Consider the following 20294-nt stretch of genomic DNA (forward strand, 5'->3'; position numbering starts at 1 on the left):
TGGCCTCGAACTTTTGAATTCAATTTGCGTTTGGGCAGCCAAAAGTTATTGATTTAATTCGTATCTGGGGAATGCTTAATCAAAAATACTCGGATATATGACGTGCAGTAACACCCTGTTTTTCCGACACTTTTACCATCGGACAATGTAAGGGAAAAGTTGATTGGCCATGCGTGTGCATGTGTGTGCTGCTCGTTAGCTCAACTCCGTGGAGATAGTTTTCCGACTTTCCCTGTTTCCCCATCGATTGGGAGCCCGGTATCTGCCTGCTGTATTCATTTTCTTACGGCCAAGTGGTCCGTGTAAAAGCTGTCAGTCGTCAAGCGATTGTGCTCGAACACTTTTGAAATTCTACTCAGATTTCGTTCGGAAGCCAACACATCAGCACATATACTCGTATATAATTTCCAATTTTATCTATATATTTTTGCATGTATTTGGCGTTAGAAATGAGTGATCCGAGGGTTAAGAAAAGAAGTTACAAGGCGAAAAATGAGAAGGCAATGGATGAGACAGAAAAAGAGGAAAACCGTCGTCGTCGCCATGTTTTGGGTCAGCTATCGCGGGCACCCGGAAAATGTCCTGTAGGCAACTGCGATCAAGTGGTGTTCCCATCGGGTCTACTGGTTCACCTGCTTCACAAGCACACCCACAATCCGAATACCAACGTGATCGTCCTCTATGACGAACATCCAATCCGAAGAACCTTCAATCCAGATAGTTTCGAATACGATAAACCACAGGCATTGACTTTAATCCTGTATGCTGGTACCCAGGGTAAGCCGCACACCCGACCATCTCGCCGGTACTTGAGTTTTTCCAATTGCGGTCTTCTTAACAATCGCCGTCGTTACGAGCATCATTTAGCCTTGGTCCTTATGATTTGCAAGACCTCGTGGTTCTCCATGCTGCCTGACAGAAAACACGGCCAGAAGCTGGAGGATAAGATTGGTTCACCGGAGAACACCATATATGTCCTCTGGCTGGTATGCCCGGCCACCTCAAGTCGAATGTTCTATACGCTAACTGTCTTTGATCGGTACTATATACAGTCGCGCAGTGTCATCCGGAAAGCAAGGAACTACGTGCATCCGCAGCATCCGAAGGAATTTCTCAATAAAGAGAACGATTACCTGTTGCTTCGCCATGAGGAGGCAATGGAGCTAATGAGTGCCGAGGGCGACGCAGAGAATCCGACACCGTACATTAACATGGAACTACTTGTGCAGGAGGAACCTAGGCTGATAGAGTTAGCCACAGCGACCTCCACACAGTTTCTGTATACTTACAAAGGACTGAGATCCAAAATGCCACGCAATAAATTGGAATTATATAGAAGTTCGAATGGGAAACTGTCTCTCAACCGAAAGCCCCTTTCGAATCCAATGATTCCAGGTACAATCATAAAATCTCCACTGGCATATTTTCCAGAATCGGGAAGTTTTATGCCCTTTGAAAGGGTCACGGATCGGCAATGGAAAAACTCCTTAAGGATATCCAGGCAAAGAACTAGGACAAAGGTTACAACTACCGAAGAATCAAGCGACAGTTCAGACAATCAACAATACTCCCTTCATAGTGACGTAAAAGTAGCGCCCAATAGAGATCGATACCAAGAAAAGCGCGCTAAAGTCAAGAGAGCCCAAGAAAAAGTCAAGGACGAAGGTCAACTAAAGCCTCTCGAGCTTGGTCCCGATCTCAGGGCTCCAAAAGTCAGTCGCACAGAAGGCCAACGTTCCAAGAAAAAGAGTCATAGCCGATACAAGGGTCAACTTGAAGACGAATTGGTAAAGCACGTAATTGCAGCCGAGCGGAAAAAGAGCAAGGCAAGGCAGCTATTGAAAAGCGTGGAAAGATATCTAGAAGCTTACCAAGAAAGTGATGAAGAAGATTCTTCAAGTAAACTCAAACATATTCTCAAAGAATTCGCTGAGGACAGATATTTGGGCGGCAAGGACTTAAGCCCTCAATCAGTCAACAGAAGAACAACATATATCGATTGCCAAAAAAAGCGCCACATGAAATCCAAATCCGAGTCCCCAGAAAGGCCGTCAGGATCACGCGAAAAGGCCGGATCTAGTCGAGAAGCATCGCGAAAATGCATGGAGGAATTCAAAGAGAGTTCCATTAGGGATCTAGAGGAATCGATAATGAATTTGCGAATACCAATCACCAATGAAGTATTGCAAACTGTTAAGGAAGCCGTGGTAAATTCAGTGAAGGACGCGGTAAGAAAGGTGGCCGAAGAAACGATAATCACTAAACTAGATGTAGAGTCTGAATTGCGACTGGGAAGAGAACAGGAACAAGCAAAAGAACCAAAACCAGAGACGAAAACTAAGAGCAAACCGGAAATGCAACCGCAAGTCCAAACTAAAGCGGAAACGGAAGCTGAAATTGAAACTGGACCGCCTCCGAAAAGGCCTACCAAAATCCCAGGAGTTACCGTCAACATTGAAACAGAGCTCGCATCCGATTGCGATTTGTATTCGGAAAGCAATTAAAATTGATTTTGAATCGCATTTGTTATTGAAAAAATTTTAAGTTCCTTTCAACCATTTTTTATTTTTATCGCAAAAATTTTACGCAACAAATTGTAAATCTTTCAGTACAATAAATGATCCGAATTCACCTAGCATACCAAATAAGATTTTTATAAGAGCAGAACGTTGCTCTCGTTGTTTTTATTGCCATTATTTAAATTCCAGTTTCGTTTCATAGTCGCCACATAAAAATGGTCAAATCCTGTGGAAAGTCTGTGTGTGCGATAAAGTGGGAGTTTGCGGACGGTTTTTTAGTGAGGCAACCAAACCATTGCGGTTATCATCGCACGTTGCACTCAGCAGGAGATTTCATTCCATTCCGGTTATTTAAAATATAAAGATTTGAATTTAAAAAGCTTGCAAATGCGGTGCACGGATAACAGGTGAAGGTGTGTGCAAAAGCGATTTAATAATGCACCAATAGTTCAGTCTGACATTCGTTTAAGCTGTTGCAGGAAGTACAAAACCCGAGTGCTTACTAAAACTAGCAAGAATTTGAATGTTATTCAAAACAAACTTTGTTATCAAACTGTTACTAGAAACAATTAAGGTTTTTAATTCAGATTTGCAACGAAGGATGCTGAAAAAAACGATAAAAATGCCGGTCGTCAAAAGAGAAGATAAAAGTACAGTCCCGCCAAACTGCAGGCGTTTTCTGTCAAACTGACAGTCGGCTGAAAGGAGAGAAAGAGGGCGAGATAGCCGCCAAGAACGAGAGGGATAGAGCGAGGTGAGAAAATCACTGAATGAATCTCATCCGAGAGTTTTCGCACTTGAAAGCGGCCGGCAAACAAAACAAGGACAGCAGGAAGTGGAAGTGGGCGGAAAGGGTGAAAGGGTAAAAAGGTGAAAGGGCAGCGCGGCCTGTCCAGAGTTGCCTGCAACTGAAATGTCCGGCGAACAATGCAAAAAAAAAAAAAAAAATTAACACACAAAAAATAGGACCAGACTCGGAAAGGTGAAAAATAAGAATCGCCGGCAACACAAATAAAATGCGAAAATGCTGGGCGACAAGAACAACAAACATACAACAACGACATCAACGGTGGAAATCTTCTGCTCTGCGGCAGTGGAAAACTTTTGAATAATTTATCTTGCGTTGAAAGGACGTTTTCATTAAAATTCGCCAACGTATTTAAAGTGCGAGATAACTCCCAGAGTGGCGATTATTCAAGTGAGTTCATTTGCCTGCTAGGAATGCTAAATGCGGAGGTAACTCCACGTCGAGGAGCACATACATATGTATATATATACTTACATATATAGGCGTTTATAGCTGCCGAAAAAAATGTGTTTTACTGACAACCGAAATCACTTGTACCCGCATTTTCTACATTATTTTGGCCAACCGACACATGCTACTTGGTAATTGTTTTATTTAAAACGAGATAATAAATCAACAATAACATTTTATGAAATGTGAGAGAGAGTTTCTCTTAGCGATAACAATACCACCCATGATGATAAAATGGCTGAAAATTATAAAATAACATTAAATGATTTTAAACATTTCTATACTTTGTATTTTTGTAATATGTACTCCTAAACTCGACCAAAAAAAGGTCGTTGCCGAAACTGCAAAGGGCATGTAGTACGAAAACAAATGAAGAGCGAGGTTTTCATTGGAAAATTGTTTTACATTTGAATTTAATTAACACTTTTTGTGTATGGTTCTGTACATTTTTTACCCTATGTATGTAAATATGAGTTTTTTAATTGGCCTACACCGTGTTATTTTAATGCGCTTTCCCTGTTCGACACATCTTTGCCATTGGCTATAGGGTTTTGTGTTTTCCATAATAATGAAACACAAAAGATCAAAAATTAAATCATAATTGTACTTTGTGAATTTCATACTTAAAAAAGCTTTAATTCAACATTATATTTTATTATAACCGACTTATTGTGAAAATTAGCCCTCTAAATCAAGTCGAACTTCTTCCCAGACCATTTTACTCTTTAGCTCTTTTGTATCTGGCAAATTAGTCAAAAGCGAGGCAGCAAAAAAAAACAAATTTCCTGTCAGAAACAGATGCAGCTGAAAATCAGCTAATACCAGGCAAAACAAAGGGAAACTTATTTCGGTGAGGGGAATCTTTTACAAAACTCTCCACTCCGCTATTTTCCAAACTATTACACTTAATAATGGAAATATCGGATTTTTAAATAATTCATAAATGTGTAAGTTCGTTTGGTTTATAAACGCTAGCTCTCCTGTTGCGCTTTGTTTTTTTCGGAGGCTATTTGTTAACTGAAATACGGCGCTTTCGCTGCTGCATATCTCGCGTAAATATCGCAGAATTTACATGTGCTGTGCTTATTCAGGAAAAGTGGGTGGCGATGGGCGCATTTACGTTGGCTACAAACTGCACTGGGACTGGCAATTTTCTTGCGTGTCCCCACCGCAGCGCCCTGCCATTTACATTTTATTCCGCTCCTGGGCAGCGTCGTTTCATCGCGCAATTTCCGCACAAGTGTTGGCAATATAAAAATAGCGACAAAATATAAAAGTAATTTATGTTCGCCTTTTTCCATATCATTTCTATATGCATGAGTTCGGGCCACTCACTTCAGCTGGGTAGTTTATGAAAATGTATGGTACACCAACCAGCCAACCAGCCAACCAACCAACCAACTCCCGCTGCCGGCTCATCCTTTTTGTTATAGATGAAATATGCATGTTGATGCGCTCGTTTGTATGCGCCAAACTGCATTTAATTTATTAAAATAAATATTTTGCAGTGTTGGATAACGGTGTCTGAGTTATGTCAACGACGATAAAGCACCATGCGGATATACTCGTATTTTGCTTGAGCGTTATGCGAAAATACTTAGCCTTGCTGTAGTTGCCTATAAAACCAATTCTTTCGTAGTGTTGAACAACGGTGTATGAGGCGCCTTAAAGTGACTGAATCACACCTTTTGACAAGTCTGTGAACAGTGTCCGAATTGTGTTAGTAATGGTAAAACACCAGATGCTTTGTCCATAATTGATGACAAGCCTTGGTCGTCGCTTTCAATGTGATTAACCAATTGCCGCGTTGAAATTTACATGAAGCGAAACCGAAATTAAATATGTTTAGCCCGAAATCACATTTCATTATAGAGCGACGATTGCATAATAATGTGGTCAGCCGCAAATAGCAGCCATTTTGAGAGTCACCCAGCAACCAAACCGCCCACCTGGATAGCTACCCACCGCTTTTTGTTGCTGTCAAAACGCATTCCAAAATACTCATGAATATATCAGCATGAGCATTTGCCAGATTCATTTGACAGGATGTGGCAGGTGGATCTTTGTTAGTACACCCCGAAAGCAAATATAAATGCATATTGTAGCTGAGCATGTATTTGCGTAATCGATTTCTAGTTTTTCATAGCTGAAAGCAAAAATGCCAGCGTACAAAACGAAAACTATAAAAGCAGTATAAAACAGATATTTGTATTTAATGGGTAAAATATTTATTAACTTATTTTTAGCTAAGCTACCAGAAACTTTTTTCACCCAAACTATTGCCCAAAACATGAGTTTCATTGCTAACTTTGCAAAAATAATTAGGATGTCCCTTTTGGCTTTGTTCAAATATTTCCGTGCCAAATTGTCAACTAAAATGATACACAATTTGTGCTATTAAATGGCCAAGCGGCATATTTTTTTATTGTTCATCAAGTATGCAGAAAGGAAGAAAGAGAGAGACGAAGAGATAGAGAGAGACAATAATGGGCCAAGGGAATGGGAATGGAGGAGCAATTCAGAAAGTTAACAAATAAAATTATGCAAACGTCAACGAGAAAAAATTCAAATAAAAAAATAAAGGGACAGGGCACAAACAAATTTGCACGACAAGCTAAGGGAAAAAAAATCTGACTCCGTAATATGCCAAAACTGTGTTCATAGTGTAAAAACGTCTATTTACATAGTCATGCATCATGGCAGAGAGAGAGAGAGACAGCGAGAGAGAGAGAGAGAGAGGGACGGAGATATGGGGCAAGGAAGAGAGCCACACATAAGGCACGTAAGAGAAGGCGGCGAGAGACAGGTACAAATGCTTTGTAGGGAACTACAAAAAAAAATTAAAATATCTATATGGAAAAGTTCATAAATTTTCAAACACCACGCAAGCTGAAAAACCCAGGAAACGGCGGAAGGAGAAAGAGAGAGGGAGAGGGAGGAATGGGTGAAAGAGACGCAGCTCACAGGGGGACACAGATTGCGGCAAACTATTTGCAGCAGAGCAAAAGTGAAATGCAAATAAATCCCCAAATGCCAGCCCAGCCCAGTCGCAAGCACATGCAACACTAAACAACAGGCACGTTCGTCTTTAGCACAGCTCGAAAGTTTCCTTCTTTTTTTTCTGTATCCTACCTCACCACCCAGCGATTTTCCACCCATTTTCCCGCCTCGTTTGCCGGCTGAGAGATAGCCAAAAAACTACTCGCACACATATGTATGCAAAATATGCCCACCTACACAAAAACTACCAAAAAAAAGAAAATAACAGACAGGCAGACAAAAAAGAAAACTTTGAATAATATCTGGACACATTTTTGCCACAAATTTTGCTACAAATCGTTGGCCAGCAGAGTGCGTGTACACCATGACTTTTGCCCATTTGCAAGTAAGCACTCGCAACTCCAGATTAATACGATTTTAATGTAGCCCACTTTTTGCGTTCCGCTGGGGAGTGAACTAGATTTTGCCCTCGCAAAGTATATAACATTTAAATTTGCAGCCATTAAAGGCAGCTTTAGGTTGCCCTAGAAAAGTCCAGAGATAGTACCGTATTACTTTATTTGGTGACTAAATATGAAATTTATAAGTGTATTTCAAATTGAGCTGTACTCTGCAATCTGTCAAAAACATACCATAAAATTGCTTCGCTCCAGACTGACCTAATTTCAATGATAGTCAGCCCTGCCAGTCCCCTGAGACTCACCAGGATCAAAGGTTCCTCGCCTGTGGGTCACTGTTTTTGAGTATTCCCCAGCTGGAAATCATTGACAATTCGCTGATGTCTACCCAAAAGCCCCCAGGAAGTGTGGCAAAAGGCACTAAAAATGAAAACGAAAATGAAAATAAAAAAGGAGCCCATAAATGGCAGAGCCAAAGCGAAACACTTCGGTGAGGTTGGGTTTTCGGCACACGTGGAAGCATTTTGTCGGACCGGAAGTCGCATAATTCCAAAGCGGAAACAACTAATTTGATTGTATTTAGCACCAGTTGGGGTTCCGGACATGAAGCGGGTATAAATTGTGGGGGACTTCATCCAGTGGTTGGGTGGCGAGGGGAGCGGCTTAATGAGCAACTTTTAGTTGCAATTAGCCAGCAAGAGGAGCAGCTGGAGTAGAAACATCGAGTCGAGGCCCAAACCACAGACCCGGCTTCGGCGGTTTTACACATTTCACTTTCGTTACTCGCAAAAATGTGCTAACTTTTTAATGCCCTCAACTGTTGTCCAAAGCACTCCGGACAACTGGCCGCATATATGTACAATATACAAGTGCATATACAATAGCGGAATGCAGAGCGTGCTAACTTTCCTGGGCCATAATGCTAGGCAGGTCAGTGGCTGACAGCTGCAAAACTATTCCAAAATCGACGGCACTGCGACTCTTCGCAGGTAAAATGCTGCGCTTGATTAAAACTTTCAAAAAAAAAACGAGAGCGCGTTGCTAGCATTACGTTAAGTAATTTTAAACTTTGGCATCGCGTTAAACTTGCGCTAACTCTCGGCAGAATTAATGAAATTTGAAAACAAGGAGAGCAGAGTTCGAATATTTGTCTTAAACGTAATGGACTTTTGGTATTCAAAAATATAATTTATTTCAGCCAACTAGACGATGTATCATGCATGACAAAAAGCTGCTTGCTGCGCAATTTAGTGAAAGTTTACAACTCAATTTGTTGGACATTCCGCAGAACATATCCAACATATTCATAGTTAATGATCCTCCGTGGGGCGCAGTTAATATCGCAAACAACGGGAAAAGTGGGGGAAAACTTTTGCGGATGGGGACGGCTGGTGGAAAATGGTGAAAATGATAAGGCGGCGGGAGTGGGGGGGGGGGGGGGGGGGGGCTGGTCCGCTTTACCAGCAAACCTTTTCGACAAGCGTCGCAGTCATAACTTTTACAGCGCTACTTGTTGTTGCTGTTATGATTGCTCATTACGCTGGCATGTGCCACGCCCACGCCCATGCCCATGCCCACGCCCACGCCTAAAAGCCCAACCGGTTCCCTTTTTCGACATTTTGCAGCTTTACAGCTCGCCACAATGAAACTTTTTAGTTGATTTTATTATTTTTTCCCCACTTTCCCTTACATTCGGTTTGGTATTTTTTTTTTTTTTTTGTGCTTGTTTGATGCCTTCCAATGGCAGATTTCCTGAAAACCGAAACTTTTCTCTAGGCCCAAATTAAATCGGTATAAGCATGGTCAAACACAGAAGACCCTTAGGTGGTTCAAACATATTTTACTGGGCTTTATTTCTGTTGGGTTGGCTAGCAACAGAAAGCGCTGAGCTAATTAAAATCATTTCATAAATTTGCCATTTCTTCGGGTGCACAGCAAATATAAACAGGAAAATTCCCAGAAAGTGGCATTGAAAGTGAAATTACTAGATTAGAAATGGCCCCTATGTAGGCGTTTTACAGCACTGCACGAAAAATGATTGCTTGTCATAAATTATGAATTAATTAAATTGCACACTTAATGCTTGCATCTCTTTCCACTGACCAACACTGGTATTTCATCTATCAAATATTTTCACCCAACTTTGACGCATCTCAAGGCCAACAGTGGGCTTGCTTAGGTGTGGAAGGGAATGTGTATGCGTGGCTGGGCGATTGGGTGTGGTTTTCGGGTGGTGGCTGGTCGGGTGGATGGATGGTTGGATGGGTGGATGGGTGGGTCAAAGAACCGGATGGGCTGTGAGTGCCTGCGGCTGGGACGCGACACGTGCAACGGGCGCGTCAAATAGGAATTCATTAACAAAACGTTACACAAAATTTTAATTAAATATTAAAACATAAAAGTTTGTCGAGCAATATTTTCGGTGCGCTGGCGACAGAATTTCGTCCAGGCCTTGGGGCACTTGAGCACCCGAAAATCGCCTCGAAAAGCACACAGTTTTGGGCGGCAGCATGACAGCGGGCTTTTGTTGTTCTCGCCTGCCTTTGGTAATAGAAAATTAAGTTCTATTTATGTGCAAAAGTTCCTCATTAAAATCGAGCAGGCAAACTTTGATTAAACTTGCCTGCCGCTTTTATTTCCTGCAATTTTTCCCCCTCATTCATGCTGTACAATGCTTTACAAACGTGTATACACTTCTCTCTGGGGCAACAGTTTGTTTTTATGCGACAAAACTTGTCGATAATTTAATTAGTAGAATTTCCTAGCCGGACACACAATGGCTGGACAATAAATGCCAGAGTGGTGAACAGCAGACAGCAAATTGCCCATAAGGCTTGAAAGCGGCCTGAGGGGCGGTGGGCGTAAGTAGATGGGCGTGGCACTCCACAATGCTACTCCACAGAAATGCTGTTCGGTTTTGCTTGCGGGCATTTAATGTATCTTTAATTTCCCCTGTGGTTCGTGTCGTACACAAGCAGAGGAATACATATAGACATACACAACGGCCATGTGTGGCGCACATGTGTGCGTGCGTGTGTATGTGTGCATTTCCGTTTCCGCTGAATAGTCGCGGTTCCGGTTATCTCGCCGACTTTCTTCACCCCCTTTTTTTGCCAGCCGTATATACCCAAAATTTTATGCCAAGCCAAAGAACACTAATTCGAAGAGGTTACAAGTTTAGTTAAAACCTAAGAAGAGAAATAAAATACGCATTGATATTAAGTTATTAAGCGGCTTAACAGGTAAATTTGTATTTGTTCCACATTCGTCCGTCATTCGTAACAATCTAAATATTAAATATTGAACTACTCTGTTTGCCAATCACACATGAGTGAGTCCCCAAAATCAACATTGTCGTCATTATCGCATTGTTATTATTATTAACGTCCATCCAAAATCCAGATACAAATTGGAAATTCAGGCAGGGACCAAGGTCCTTGGAATAAGTTGCCCTTACTTACGACCAATGAATGCCCCAGACAATAATAACGACTTGTAGTTAATGCCGCCAAGCTAAGAAGTCCTGGGATTTCCCAAGCCCAAAAAAAATAGGCCAAAAAGAGAGATCGAGATAATACAACCCTTTTTAATTCGAGTTTAAGGCTTTTGGGTCAGGCTAATGACGCCTTTGGGGAAATTCACCATCGGTGGTCGATGGTCCAGGACTAGAAGCCGAAAAAACAAACTCGACCAGTGGTTCCAATTAACTGTGAACATAAGAACGCTCCTTCATTATACAGAGCTGCCATTGGGGCCAACACAGAATCAATGCGAAAACAAGAGAACTCATGAGTCCTTCAAACGATTGCCTTTTTTGGAGCCAGAATGTATTACGCATGCAATGCTTGCTGTCTTTATGTTACGCTGGAAAAAAAAGAGTCGAAATAGGAAATTTGAATGCCTTATCGTTTATGAAATAAAATAAAAATATATATTGTTAAGTCTAAGAGAGGGCAGAATACATTAATAATGTATTCAAGTGTACTTATTGTTTTGTTTTTCTGTAGGTGAGGAACACGTTTTTTTCAGTGCTCAGCTCTGATTATGAGGTGTGGCTGACTTTGATTTGATTGAGCACAAAATGTACAATTTCTCAGGCTGTCCAAACATTCAACTGCACTCGATGTCCGCTGCGTAACATCGAGGTTGTTCAGATTTTGAAGTGGTTTTCCAGCCGCCGAAAGGGGGTTTTCCGATGGACGGGGGATTTTTCCCGGGGGGCGAGGGGTTGGTTTGGTTCTCGGACAGTCCGTAATACCCTGACTAGGCGTGTTCACATGCCACGCCCATTTGACGCACACGGCAAGTGCAACAAGCTGGCAACCAGGACAGCGCCAAAAACTAAGCCAGCCGGAAATCTGTATTGCGCATTGATAGCACCCAAAGTACCCACTACTAGTAGGTATATAGGCAAAGTATGATGATACGTTAAATATCCTCATTAAGTAAGAAAAATGTGGGAATATTTTCGAAAAACTTAATGTGAAAATGAAAGACTATCGATGTGCAATGCAGCATATCCGGGACGATGGCCAAATGCCAGGGTATGCCCAGTGCAATAGCACGGCCACGCCTGGACCCAAACTGGGGCACATCAATGGGGATTTATAAAAAATGCAAATTCATTAGAGCAGCCGCCGGCCAGGACGAGTTGGCCGACTGAGTGCTGAGATCTCGAGAGCTCGAAATCTCGAAAGCTGTTGGATTCGGTTCAGTTGTATCCCAGCTGCTCTACTAATTCCGCTGGCTTGACACCGGCGAACAGAAATGGGGCTAGGCAGCCTCGGAACCTCTAAACCTCAGAACCTCAGAACCTCAGCACCCTAGACACAGAGGCGTCATGTCAGCGGCGGGTGAAAGTGCAGCGTCAGAGGCTTTCCGCCCCCCTATCTAACACCTTTTCCCACTTTCTCGCCGGCGGTGGCAGCATTTGGAAATTAAAAAGAACACCAACGGACCAGAAGAAGTCGAAGGAAATGTGCAACCTTAGGCTGCACATATTGGTCGAAGCAGATGGGATGGCAAATATTTCGCTCGTAGGGATGCGAGGTATCGTCGGCGACGTGCAGTATATAGGTTCTAGAAATTCTGAAAAGTCTAAGGTGCTTGAAAGTGTGCAAAAATATATTTTAAATGCAGGAATCCGATGTACTCATTGGGAATAAACTTTCAATTGCCTCTCTCAGTTGCGCACTATTCTATAGATGCAAATTTAGGTATTTTGGCTAAAAATTAAATGAGTTTGAACAGGGCATTCATAGGTCTACAGACAACAGAGCCCAACCCTTCCGTCAGTCTATCGTTATGCGATTTTTCCAGCCTCATTTCTGTGGCGTGCTTGCTGCTTTGTTGCTTTTCCCTGCTGGCTGCACACACCGCATGAGTCTTGATGTCCTGATGTCCTGAAGTCCTGATGTCCTGAAGTCCTGAAGTCCTGAAGTCCTGAAGTCCTTGGGGACTGTCTTACCTGTGCGGTTTCCAAAGCACATAAATCTCAACTGTGGCTGGCGTTTGAAGCGTCTTTTCAAGAGTCGACTGCGAATAGGATTGCAAATGAAATTCAAATTCGCTGCATACTTTGCGGCGCTTATTAAACGCAAGATAAACGCCCGGGAGAAAATCGAAAAGAAAACGGATTTGTGGGCGTTTGAGGAGGCGTGGCAGACCACTAATAGCAGCGCCTTGTTGCCACCGCAAAGCATGCTTTTCGGTTTAATGAAGCAGCCGCGTATTCAGCAGCAGATTCTCCGAAACTTGTGAAAACTCTTTCGCGGCAGTCATAAGTTCAATCAACATCAAATTTAATTAAAACGCTAAAAGCATCCGCCCACGCCCCCTAATGCAAAGTAAGAAAAAAGTAGCTAGCCAGAGAGAACGAAAGCACCAAGAATGCGTGCACTGTAAGAAAAGCAGTTGATTTTAAAGACAACTCGAAACAATAAGGTCAAAGACAGCCAACAATTACTTTAGTTACTCACGCACAGATCGTGGACAAAAAGATTCCATTGAAATTTGTTAAAGTTTCGAATATTTCGCCCAGTGCACTGGCAATGGCCAGGGGGTCGACATGACGAGAGAGAAAAGAGAGAGCATTAAAACGGAAATAATTGTGGTCTGGCCGGAGACCGTCGGACCGGATATGGCCAGATCCAGGGGCGGTAGCCCCGACAGGGGGCGTGGCAGTGGGCTGGGGACGCGGGGTAGTCGGTAGGTGAGCTGTTGCAGGGGCAGCGACATTTGCAACACTTTTGGTTTGTAATTAAGTAGCCAAATGGCAGACAGACAGCCGAAGGGGGAGAAAGCACACAGGGAGAAAGTGGGTCGGAAAAGTGGATGCCCCTTCCGGGGGGTGAAACTTTAGAGTCTGGTCGACCGAAAGAGGATGTTAGCCATCCGCAGCTAATCATAGTTACACAAATGCTTATGGCGGAATTAACTTGGCCGCCAACGATGAGAAACAATTGAAATCGATGGTAAGAGCCAAAGAGATTTCAGAAATTGAACGCAACGCCTTAAGTGGGCGAAAGGGGAATTTCAAAACGTATACATACTATAAAGCACAATTATAACTTACTAAGTAAAAGATAAGCCAGCAGTTAATAATTATGGGAAAATAACTGCAAATATTAGCAGACAAAGCCAAAAAGGCTTTAAAACAAAGTTTATTCCCGTGCGCCACCAAGGAATTTCAAATTTTAAACAAAGTGCTCGGCAATTTCATTAAGTATAAATTAAAACAACTAGACAGACAGACCAAACGAATGGCTAACACCGAAAGGAAAACTTTTGCAGACTTAAAAGCCCTCGCAGGTTAATTCGCAACTTGTGTTGGCCGTACTTTCTTTTGCCAGCCCCAAAAATGCAGAAAACTAAAACGGAGGCCCAAATACAATTATAAACACATTTGTCTAACCATTTTTGCACTTTTATTCCTCTTTTTCTGGGCCCTTTGGCAACTTTAGTGGCATGCTCACTTTCAATTTGGCCTTCGTGTGAGTGCAGCACACGTGAGTGTTGTTGCAACAATGGAAGAGGACAAAAAACTGAAGAGGTGCGAGAGGGAGGGGGCGTGGTGCGGAGACAAGGACAGAAACACAGGCACGAAGCAAATTGTGTAGAAGAAATAAAAGAAAAGTGGGAAGTGCAGACAGACTCTGTTAGTGGCAAACTTTTGCCGCTTTGCAACACTTGAGCACCAGCACTCAGCGAAAGAGACGGCTACATGGCGCGAGCTAAAGAGAAAGAGAGTGAGAGAGAAAGAGAGAGAGAGCTAAATGAGGTTAGAGTGAGAGAGCGAACGTAGCTCATCCACCCACACATGTGAGTGCGAAACTAATTTAAAAAGTAATTTTTACTTCCGGCATTTACACAGCTGCACTAAGGTAAAAAATAATGATAAAAAGCGTACAATGTGCATCGCAAAACTCATTTTTGGCTTAGATATTTAAGAAAGTGCACAACAGATTTGCGCTAACTTTAGCAATTTACTATTAAACAGGCCAGATTTTCGGCCAAATCAAGTATTTCCCTTTAATAGTAGTTCTCTACACAGAGATGAATTGACAATACTAGGGCGAACCAAAACACATTCTGTCACCGAACAAAGTTACACCATTTTCGTTTCAAACAATTTGTAAAATTGTATCTTTGTTTGCGATTGTGCAACAATTGCAGTTCAGGTAATTGCCTGCTCCTTTCAGATGCCCCATAAGCAGACTTCCTCGTTTTCCAGCTAAAAATAAACACAGTGGTCTGCCGGTTTACTTTCTCAACAAAGCCAAATCAGAGTAAATAATAATAAACTAGCCCCATGGCAACTCTCCACCCCCTCCGCTAAATCACACACCACCCCCCAACCCTTTGACCCTCTAGCAACCGCAACATCGACAGCTGCAACAACATAACGTGCAACAACAATTGCTTATTTAGTGCTGGCAATCTGTGTTCGATGTGTTTCGATTGTTGTGGCCAAGGGCCGCAGGTGAAAAGTGGGTGGAAATGGAAATGGAAGGGAGGGTGGCAACCAACTCGGCATTGGGAACTTCAGGCTCAGTGGTCTTTTTTTCCAAAGCAATTAATTTACAAAAACTATTTGCGATTTGCACGTAAACCAATTTAACATCAAAGTCCAACTAAATGCCAAAAACGATTGATGAATGGAGTGTCCTGCGGTTATGCCTGTATGACACTCAACCAAAAACTCCTCTTTGTAGTAATACACATTTGAGTTCGGTATTGATAAAGAATTCTTTGTTTGTGCGAAAGTAAACACCATAAATCCAGTGAGAGGGCAATAATCGCAATTCGTAAGCGAGTATACTCGTACATCGTACATCATAAACATCAATGAGAGACATCAAGATTTGTCATAATACCGGGTAAGCAATGATTCATCCGAGTAACAGCGATACTCCAGACGTGGCTAATAACAGATCTAATGCCAAAGCAAACGCTACGAAATGGCTAAAATACTTGTATATATAGAGCACATAAAGGCGACAATGTGGCCATTAAAGCTAAAGCAAATGCGAAAGCAAAAGACAAGCAAACACTCGCGCTTTCACTGACAATTTATTTCATAAGCACGGCATCTTAATCTCGAGGAATAAACTCGTTGACACCCATTGTCGCATCCCCCATACCCTGGACGAAGGAAAAGGCTTTTCCCCGGGAAAAGTGGCACTCGCTTTTCCGCCCACGGTCGTGTTCCATGTTTGAAATTAATTTTACTCGCACAAAAATTCTCGCGCGCATACAATTTCATTAAGCAAATATTTTTGTGTCGCCCGCCAGCGTTACCTCTGCAGCCACGCCCCTTTTACCAGACCAGACCGGGCCACGCCCACCCCCACCCACACCGCCCACACAGCCCCTTCGGCGCCAAAACGGCAGAAAGCTCAACATGCCGCAACAAAACCAAATCAGAAGGCGTTACCAAAGGCCACAGAAGGATGTGTTGAACGTGGTACGTTCGAGAATGTCGTGTGTGGCACTTGTTTACTTATTACAATGCCTAAGTAAATGATATGGAAGTGTAAAATTAAAAGGAAAATACTTTGCATAAGATTAAAAGCAAAACAAATTGGAACAACAAATTTGGCAATGAACCAATGAGTTATTACGTCCATGCAAGTGGTAAATCAATCAATTATTTGCTCAAGCTGCAAACATTTAATTATGTGACCCTTTCAGCACCCTTTCCTATATCCTCATTTTGAGGCAACCAAAAGAGATTTTTTTCAATTTTTTGCCAGCACATTATCTTTTTTTTTTTAGTGAGTTAACGACCCGCAACATTAATGCCATTTTAATGCCGCGAGCGGTCCACAAGCAACTGAATCCTTGCGCTCATAAAACGGGGCATATAACAAATGATAGTCGAGGCCACGCCCACTGCTACTGCCTCAAAAAAAATAAAAAAAATAAAAATAAATAAAAGAAATGAGCCAAAGTAAAAAAGACAGCACAATTAATGCATTAAAAGAAGGACAAGGATGTGGAAGCAGCAGCGAAACATTTGCAGGGCCAATAAAAATGGCATTTAATGACGCCTGCAAATTTTCGAGCCTCAAATAATCAGCATAAAAATGAGCAAATGTGCTGGATATAAAATTAATTGAAATATCTCGGCACGCAAAAGCGACAGCGACCGAGATAAAGGAGCTTTAAATAAAAAAAAAAAACAGCGCTGGAGTCAAATGCCGGGTATTTTCCAGCGGCAATTGACATGCGAATTTTGATTGCCACTGCGAATTAAATGCGAAATGTTTTCAACCGATAATGAACCAAACAAAGCCGTGAATGCAGCTTAAAGCACTAAGAGGGGATTTCCTTTATAGACTAAAGAAACTCATAATTGAAATCGAATTTTTAATACTTTTCCCTGTTCCTCGAAGCGTTCAAAAAAATACCCCAACTTATCTTCAAGTTCATCCAACAAAGCGTTGAATTCTGAAGTCCATGGGTAGAGAAGCACTCAGGACGACAAACCAATTAAGGCGAAGGATACAGAAGAAGAAATGCTAGGGTGATGAAGTAAGCAAAGGGAAATGGGAGTGGGCAGACTGGAATGACGACTGAGCGAATCAGTTTGCCCATTCGGACCAGGATGTTGTTGCCCTGGCCCAGCTTATTGGCTCAGTTGGAGCAGGCACAAACGGTATTTCCCCCAGATCCTCGAGATCCCCGAGATTCCCCCAGGCTCCTTACATACCACTCCCCCCTTTCCACTGCCCCTGTCCATTCCCCATCCATCCATCCATCTCAATTTACTGCGTGAGACTTTTGTCAACGCACGGCGAGAAAATGAATGCCAGCAATTGCAGGGCCCAAACGGCAAAAGAATGGCAGCAGCGAAATGGCGAAAACTGGAGCAGGGGGCGGCGAACCTAAGAAGTGGGGCGGGGCCAGCCAGGCAGCGAGCTAACAGGAGGCATTAGACGGGCACAGTGACAGCCATCGAAATGGTATCACAACAATTCCTTAGGTATTCGCTGTATTCGCCGCATACATCTAGTTAAAGTTTCAGTGTACGGCACTTAAGCCTCTTACCGTGCGTAAGTTGAGTTAACTCATTAACAGAAGACACCATATGCCACGCTTAATTCTGTTAAGGACGTATACTTGATTTTAATACGTATACGCAGTGTTGGCACTGCCATGTATATTCTTCAGTGCACAAAAGGTAGCGGCCCAGCCAAACGGAACACGGCGAAAAAAAGTGTTGCCCAAAAAGCAATTTATACGGGTCTCTACCGCTTTCTCCCGCTTTCTGCCGCTTTCTCTCACTTCCATTGCCGCTTTCCCTTGTTTGATAGCTGAGGCCACAATGTTGCACTGGTGTGCGTGCGTGCGTGTGTGCGTGTGTGTGGGCAAACATAAACAACAGTTACGCTCGAACAACGGGCAAAGTTGCATTTCCGCTGTAACCGTTTTCCGCACAGGAAATGCGTTCGACGCGTGTTTGAAATATTGGGCCCGAAAGTCGCAGCCCTGGATTTTCCGCCGCCGGCATTTCTCCAGCATTTTCCACCTCGCCACCCCGTGCCGTCCCCTTTTTGCGGTCAACTCCACTGCCAGTGGGCAGTGATTTCGCTGGCGGTCCTTCGCAACCAGTTTTCATCTCATTTGAGCGAGCATTTAATGTTCAGCGTTCGCGGGCTGGCAAACTGCGCCCGGAAATGAGTCTTAATCCCCTCGATTTTCCACCCAAAAGCCATCTACGATCGCAAAAATTTCGGTGCGAAGCGGGTTGGATTTTCCGCAAAACGGTTTTGCTGCTGCATGGCAAATCATGTGTAATGGAATTAAAGTCGCAACAAATTTTCGGCCACTGTTTGCAACAGATTAAAATCGGAAACAACAATACGGAGAAAACAATGGCGATTAAATAGTTGCCTTTAAATTCGATAAATACGTTCGTTTATCTTCCTCACCTACTGACTTTCCAACCTAACTTCCGATTGCCTCCCTATTTTCAATAGCAAATATATAAATTTGTATTAAATGATTTTCTTGCTCGACTATTTCGAACTTGTTTCAAGTACTCGCAATCGAATCACCTTGATTGTCACAGAACTTTCGAATTTTTCACATACTTGTTTATAGTTTGTATTCTCACCTTGTCACTTGTGACTTTGATTCAAGATTTTCGTGTTGCCCATGCTGAAGTTTGCCCCTCGGCCGAGATTCTCACCTGCCACGCCCCTGCCACGGCCACCGCCTCCGTTGCCCCGTTGCCCCGTTGCATACGAAATGCGCAACACATTGGCTGCACTTGAACTGAATTCCCTGCGCTTCTTGTTGTTTTTCCACCCTTTGTTTCTCTGCCGCTTGTATTAGCCACTTGACGGCCTTTTGACCGCCTTCTTTCCGCCTGGAAAATAGTGGAGAAGGCGCTGGAAAAGCCTAGGGAACGCGTTGACAGAGCGTGTTTGTCGTGTTGCACAGAAAACAACTCAAGGGCCGTGTCAAATATGCTGTCCTTGTGTCCTTGGGCGCGTCCTTAATTGCCGCACCTTCGTTTGCAGCACGCCTCCTGGCGATTTGTTGCGCATATCCTTGAAATGCTGCAAGCCGTATACTCGTATTTGGTTTTATGTTGAATTTCTGCATTGTAGGAAAAAATTACACATTCATTACACCTAAATTTGCTACTCAAATCTGAAACTCCAGTTCTACAACTTAATAGTTGGCAGCCTTGGCGATGGGAAGCGAAAACTAAACAAATTCCACACTTCCGTGCCTCTCAATCAAAGCGAACTTCAATCGACGGTGGCAGAGTTGATGATTGGGCCCTAAGCCGCTTAGGCTTTGCCCATGGAAACACCCATCGTGCCACCCAGTAGAAGCACCCACCATCTGAGCCACCCACTCGTCCGCAGTGCAGACACATAAGGCAACGCCCTGCCAAGCGTCAGTTTTTGGGAATTTTGGCAAAAGCGATTAGTTTCGAGTAATTGCAACTTAATGAAAAGCATTCAATTGTGCAAATTAATGGGAATGTCTTCAGCATTCTGATTTGCAGACATTCATGTGTGTTTTAGTGCCTGTTAATTAATGCTTTGATGAACCGCACTCAACTGATTCAACTTCCACCTGCAAAAGGCCCACAGTCCCGGGTATTCCCAATGCCCAAAAGCGATTTTCATCTGCGGCACTTGCGGATTTTGGCCGGAATTGTAAGCGATTGCCTGGACCATCGAGGCGGAATACCAAATCGGTTTATCGTATCTATTTGCCTATTTTAGCAGAAAATTATGTCAAGCAATTCGAAATGCTGAGCTAAATGGCTTAAGGTTTAGCCTGTGTGTGTGTGTGCGTGTGCGTGTGTTTGTTGCTCTAAACAAAAATTGTATCAAGCCAATTAGATGTCAAACGGCTTTGGTAATAGTGTTTGTTCGAAGCCACAAATGGGAATGAAACTTAATTATTGATTGCATTTGCGGTAGAGCAAGATGTTCACAAAAATGCAACTAAACTTCAATTAATCCATGAAACGCCTTTAAACGCTGCCCTTTTTGAGAAGCATTTAAGTAACAAGATCAATCCATTATCCAACCCATTAATCTTGGCGTCTCCTCCTCCAATCTGCAGTTTGATTGATTGATTGAACTGCGA

General features: G+C 42.9%; 1 protein-coding gene across 1 annotated transcript; it reads left to right on the plus strand.

Moving 5' to 3' along the window:
- Nucleotides 1-443: 443 nt before the first annotated feature.
- On the plus strand, nt 444-2511 carry LOC6551064. Its single transcript, XM_026982034.1, has one exon. The coding sequence runs from the start codon at nt 450-452 to the stop codon at nt 2502-2504; it is 2055 nt and encodes a 684-aa protein (XP_026837835.1). The 5' UTR covers nt 444-449; the 3' UTR covers nt 2505-2511.
- The last annotated feature ends 17783 nt before the right edge of the window (nt 2512-20294 follow it).

The sequence above is a fragment of the Drosophila erecta genome, unplaced genomic scaffold (genome assembly GCF_003286155.1).
Source record: "Drosophila erecta strain 14021-0224.00,06,07 unplaced genomic scaffold, DereRS2 tig00000126-arrow-pilon, whole genome shotgun sequence".
NCBI classification, from domain to species: domain Eukaryota; kingdom Metazoa; phylum Arthropoda; class Insecta; order Diptera; family Drosophilidae; genus Drosophila; species Drosophila erecta.

Coding starts and splice junctions, on each gene's coding strand:
- LOC6551064 (XM_026982034.1), top strand. CDS start 450: ATGAGTGATCCGAGGGTTAAGAAAAGAAGTTACAAGGCGAAAAATGAG.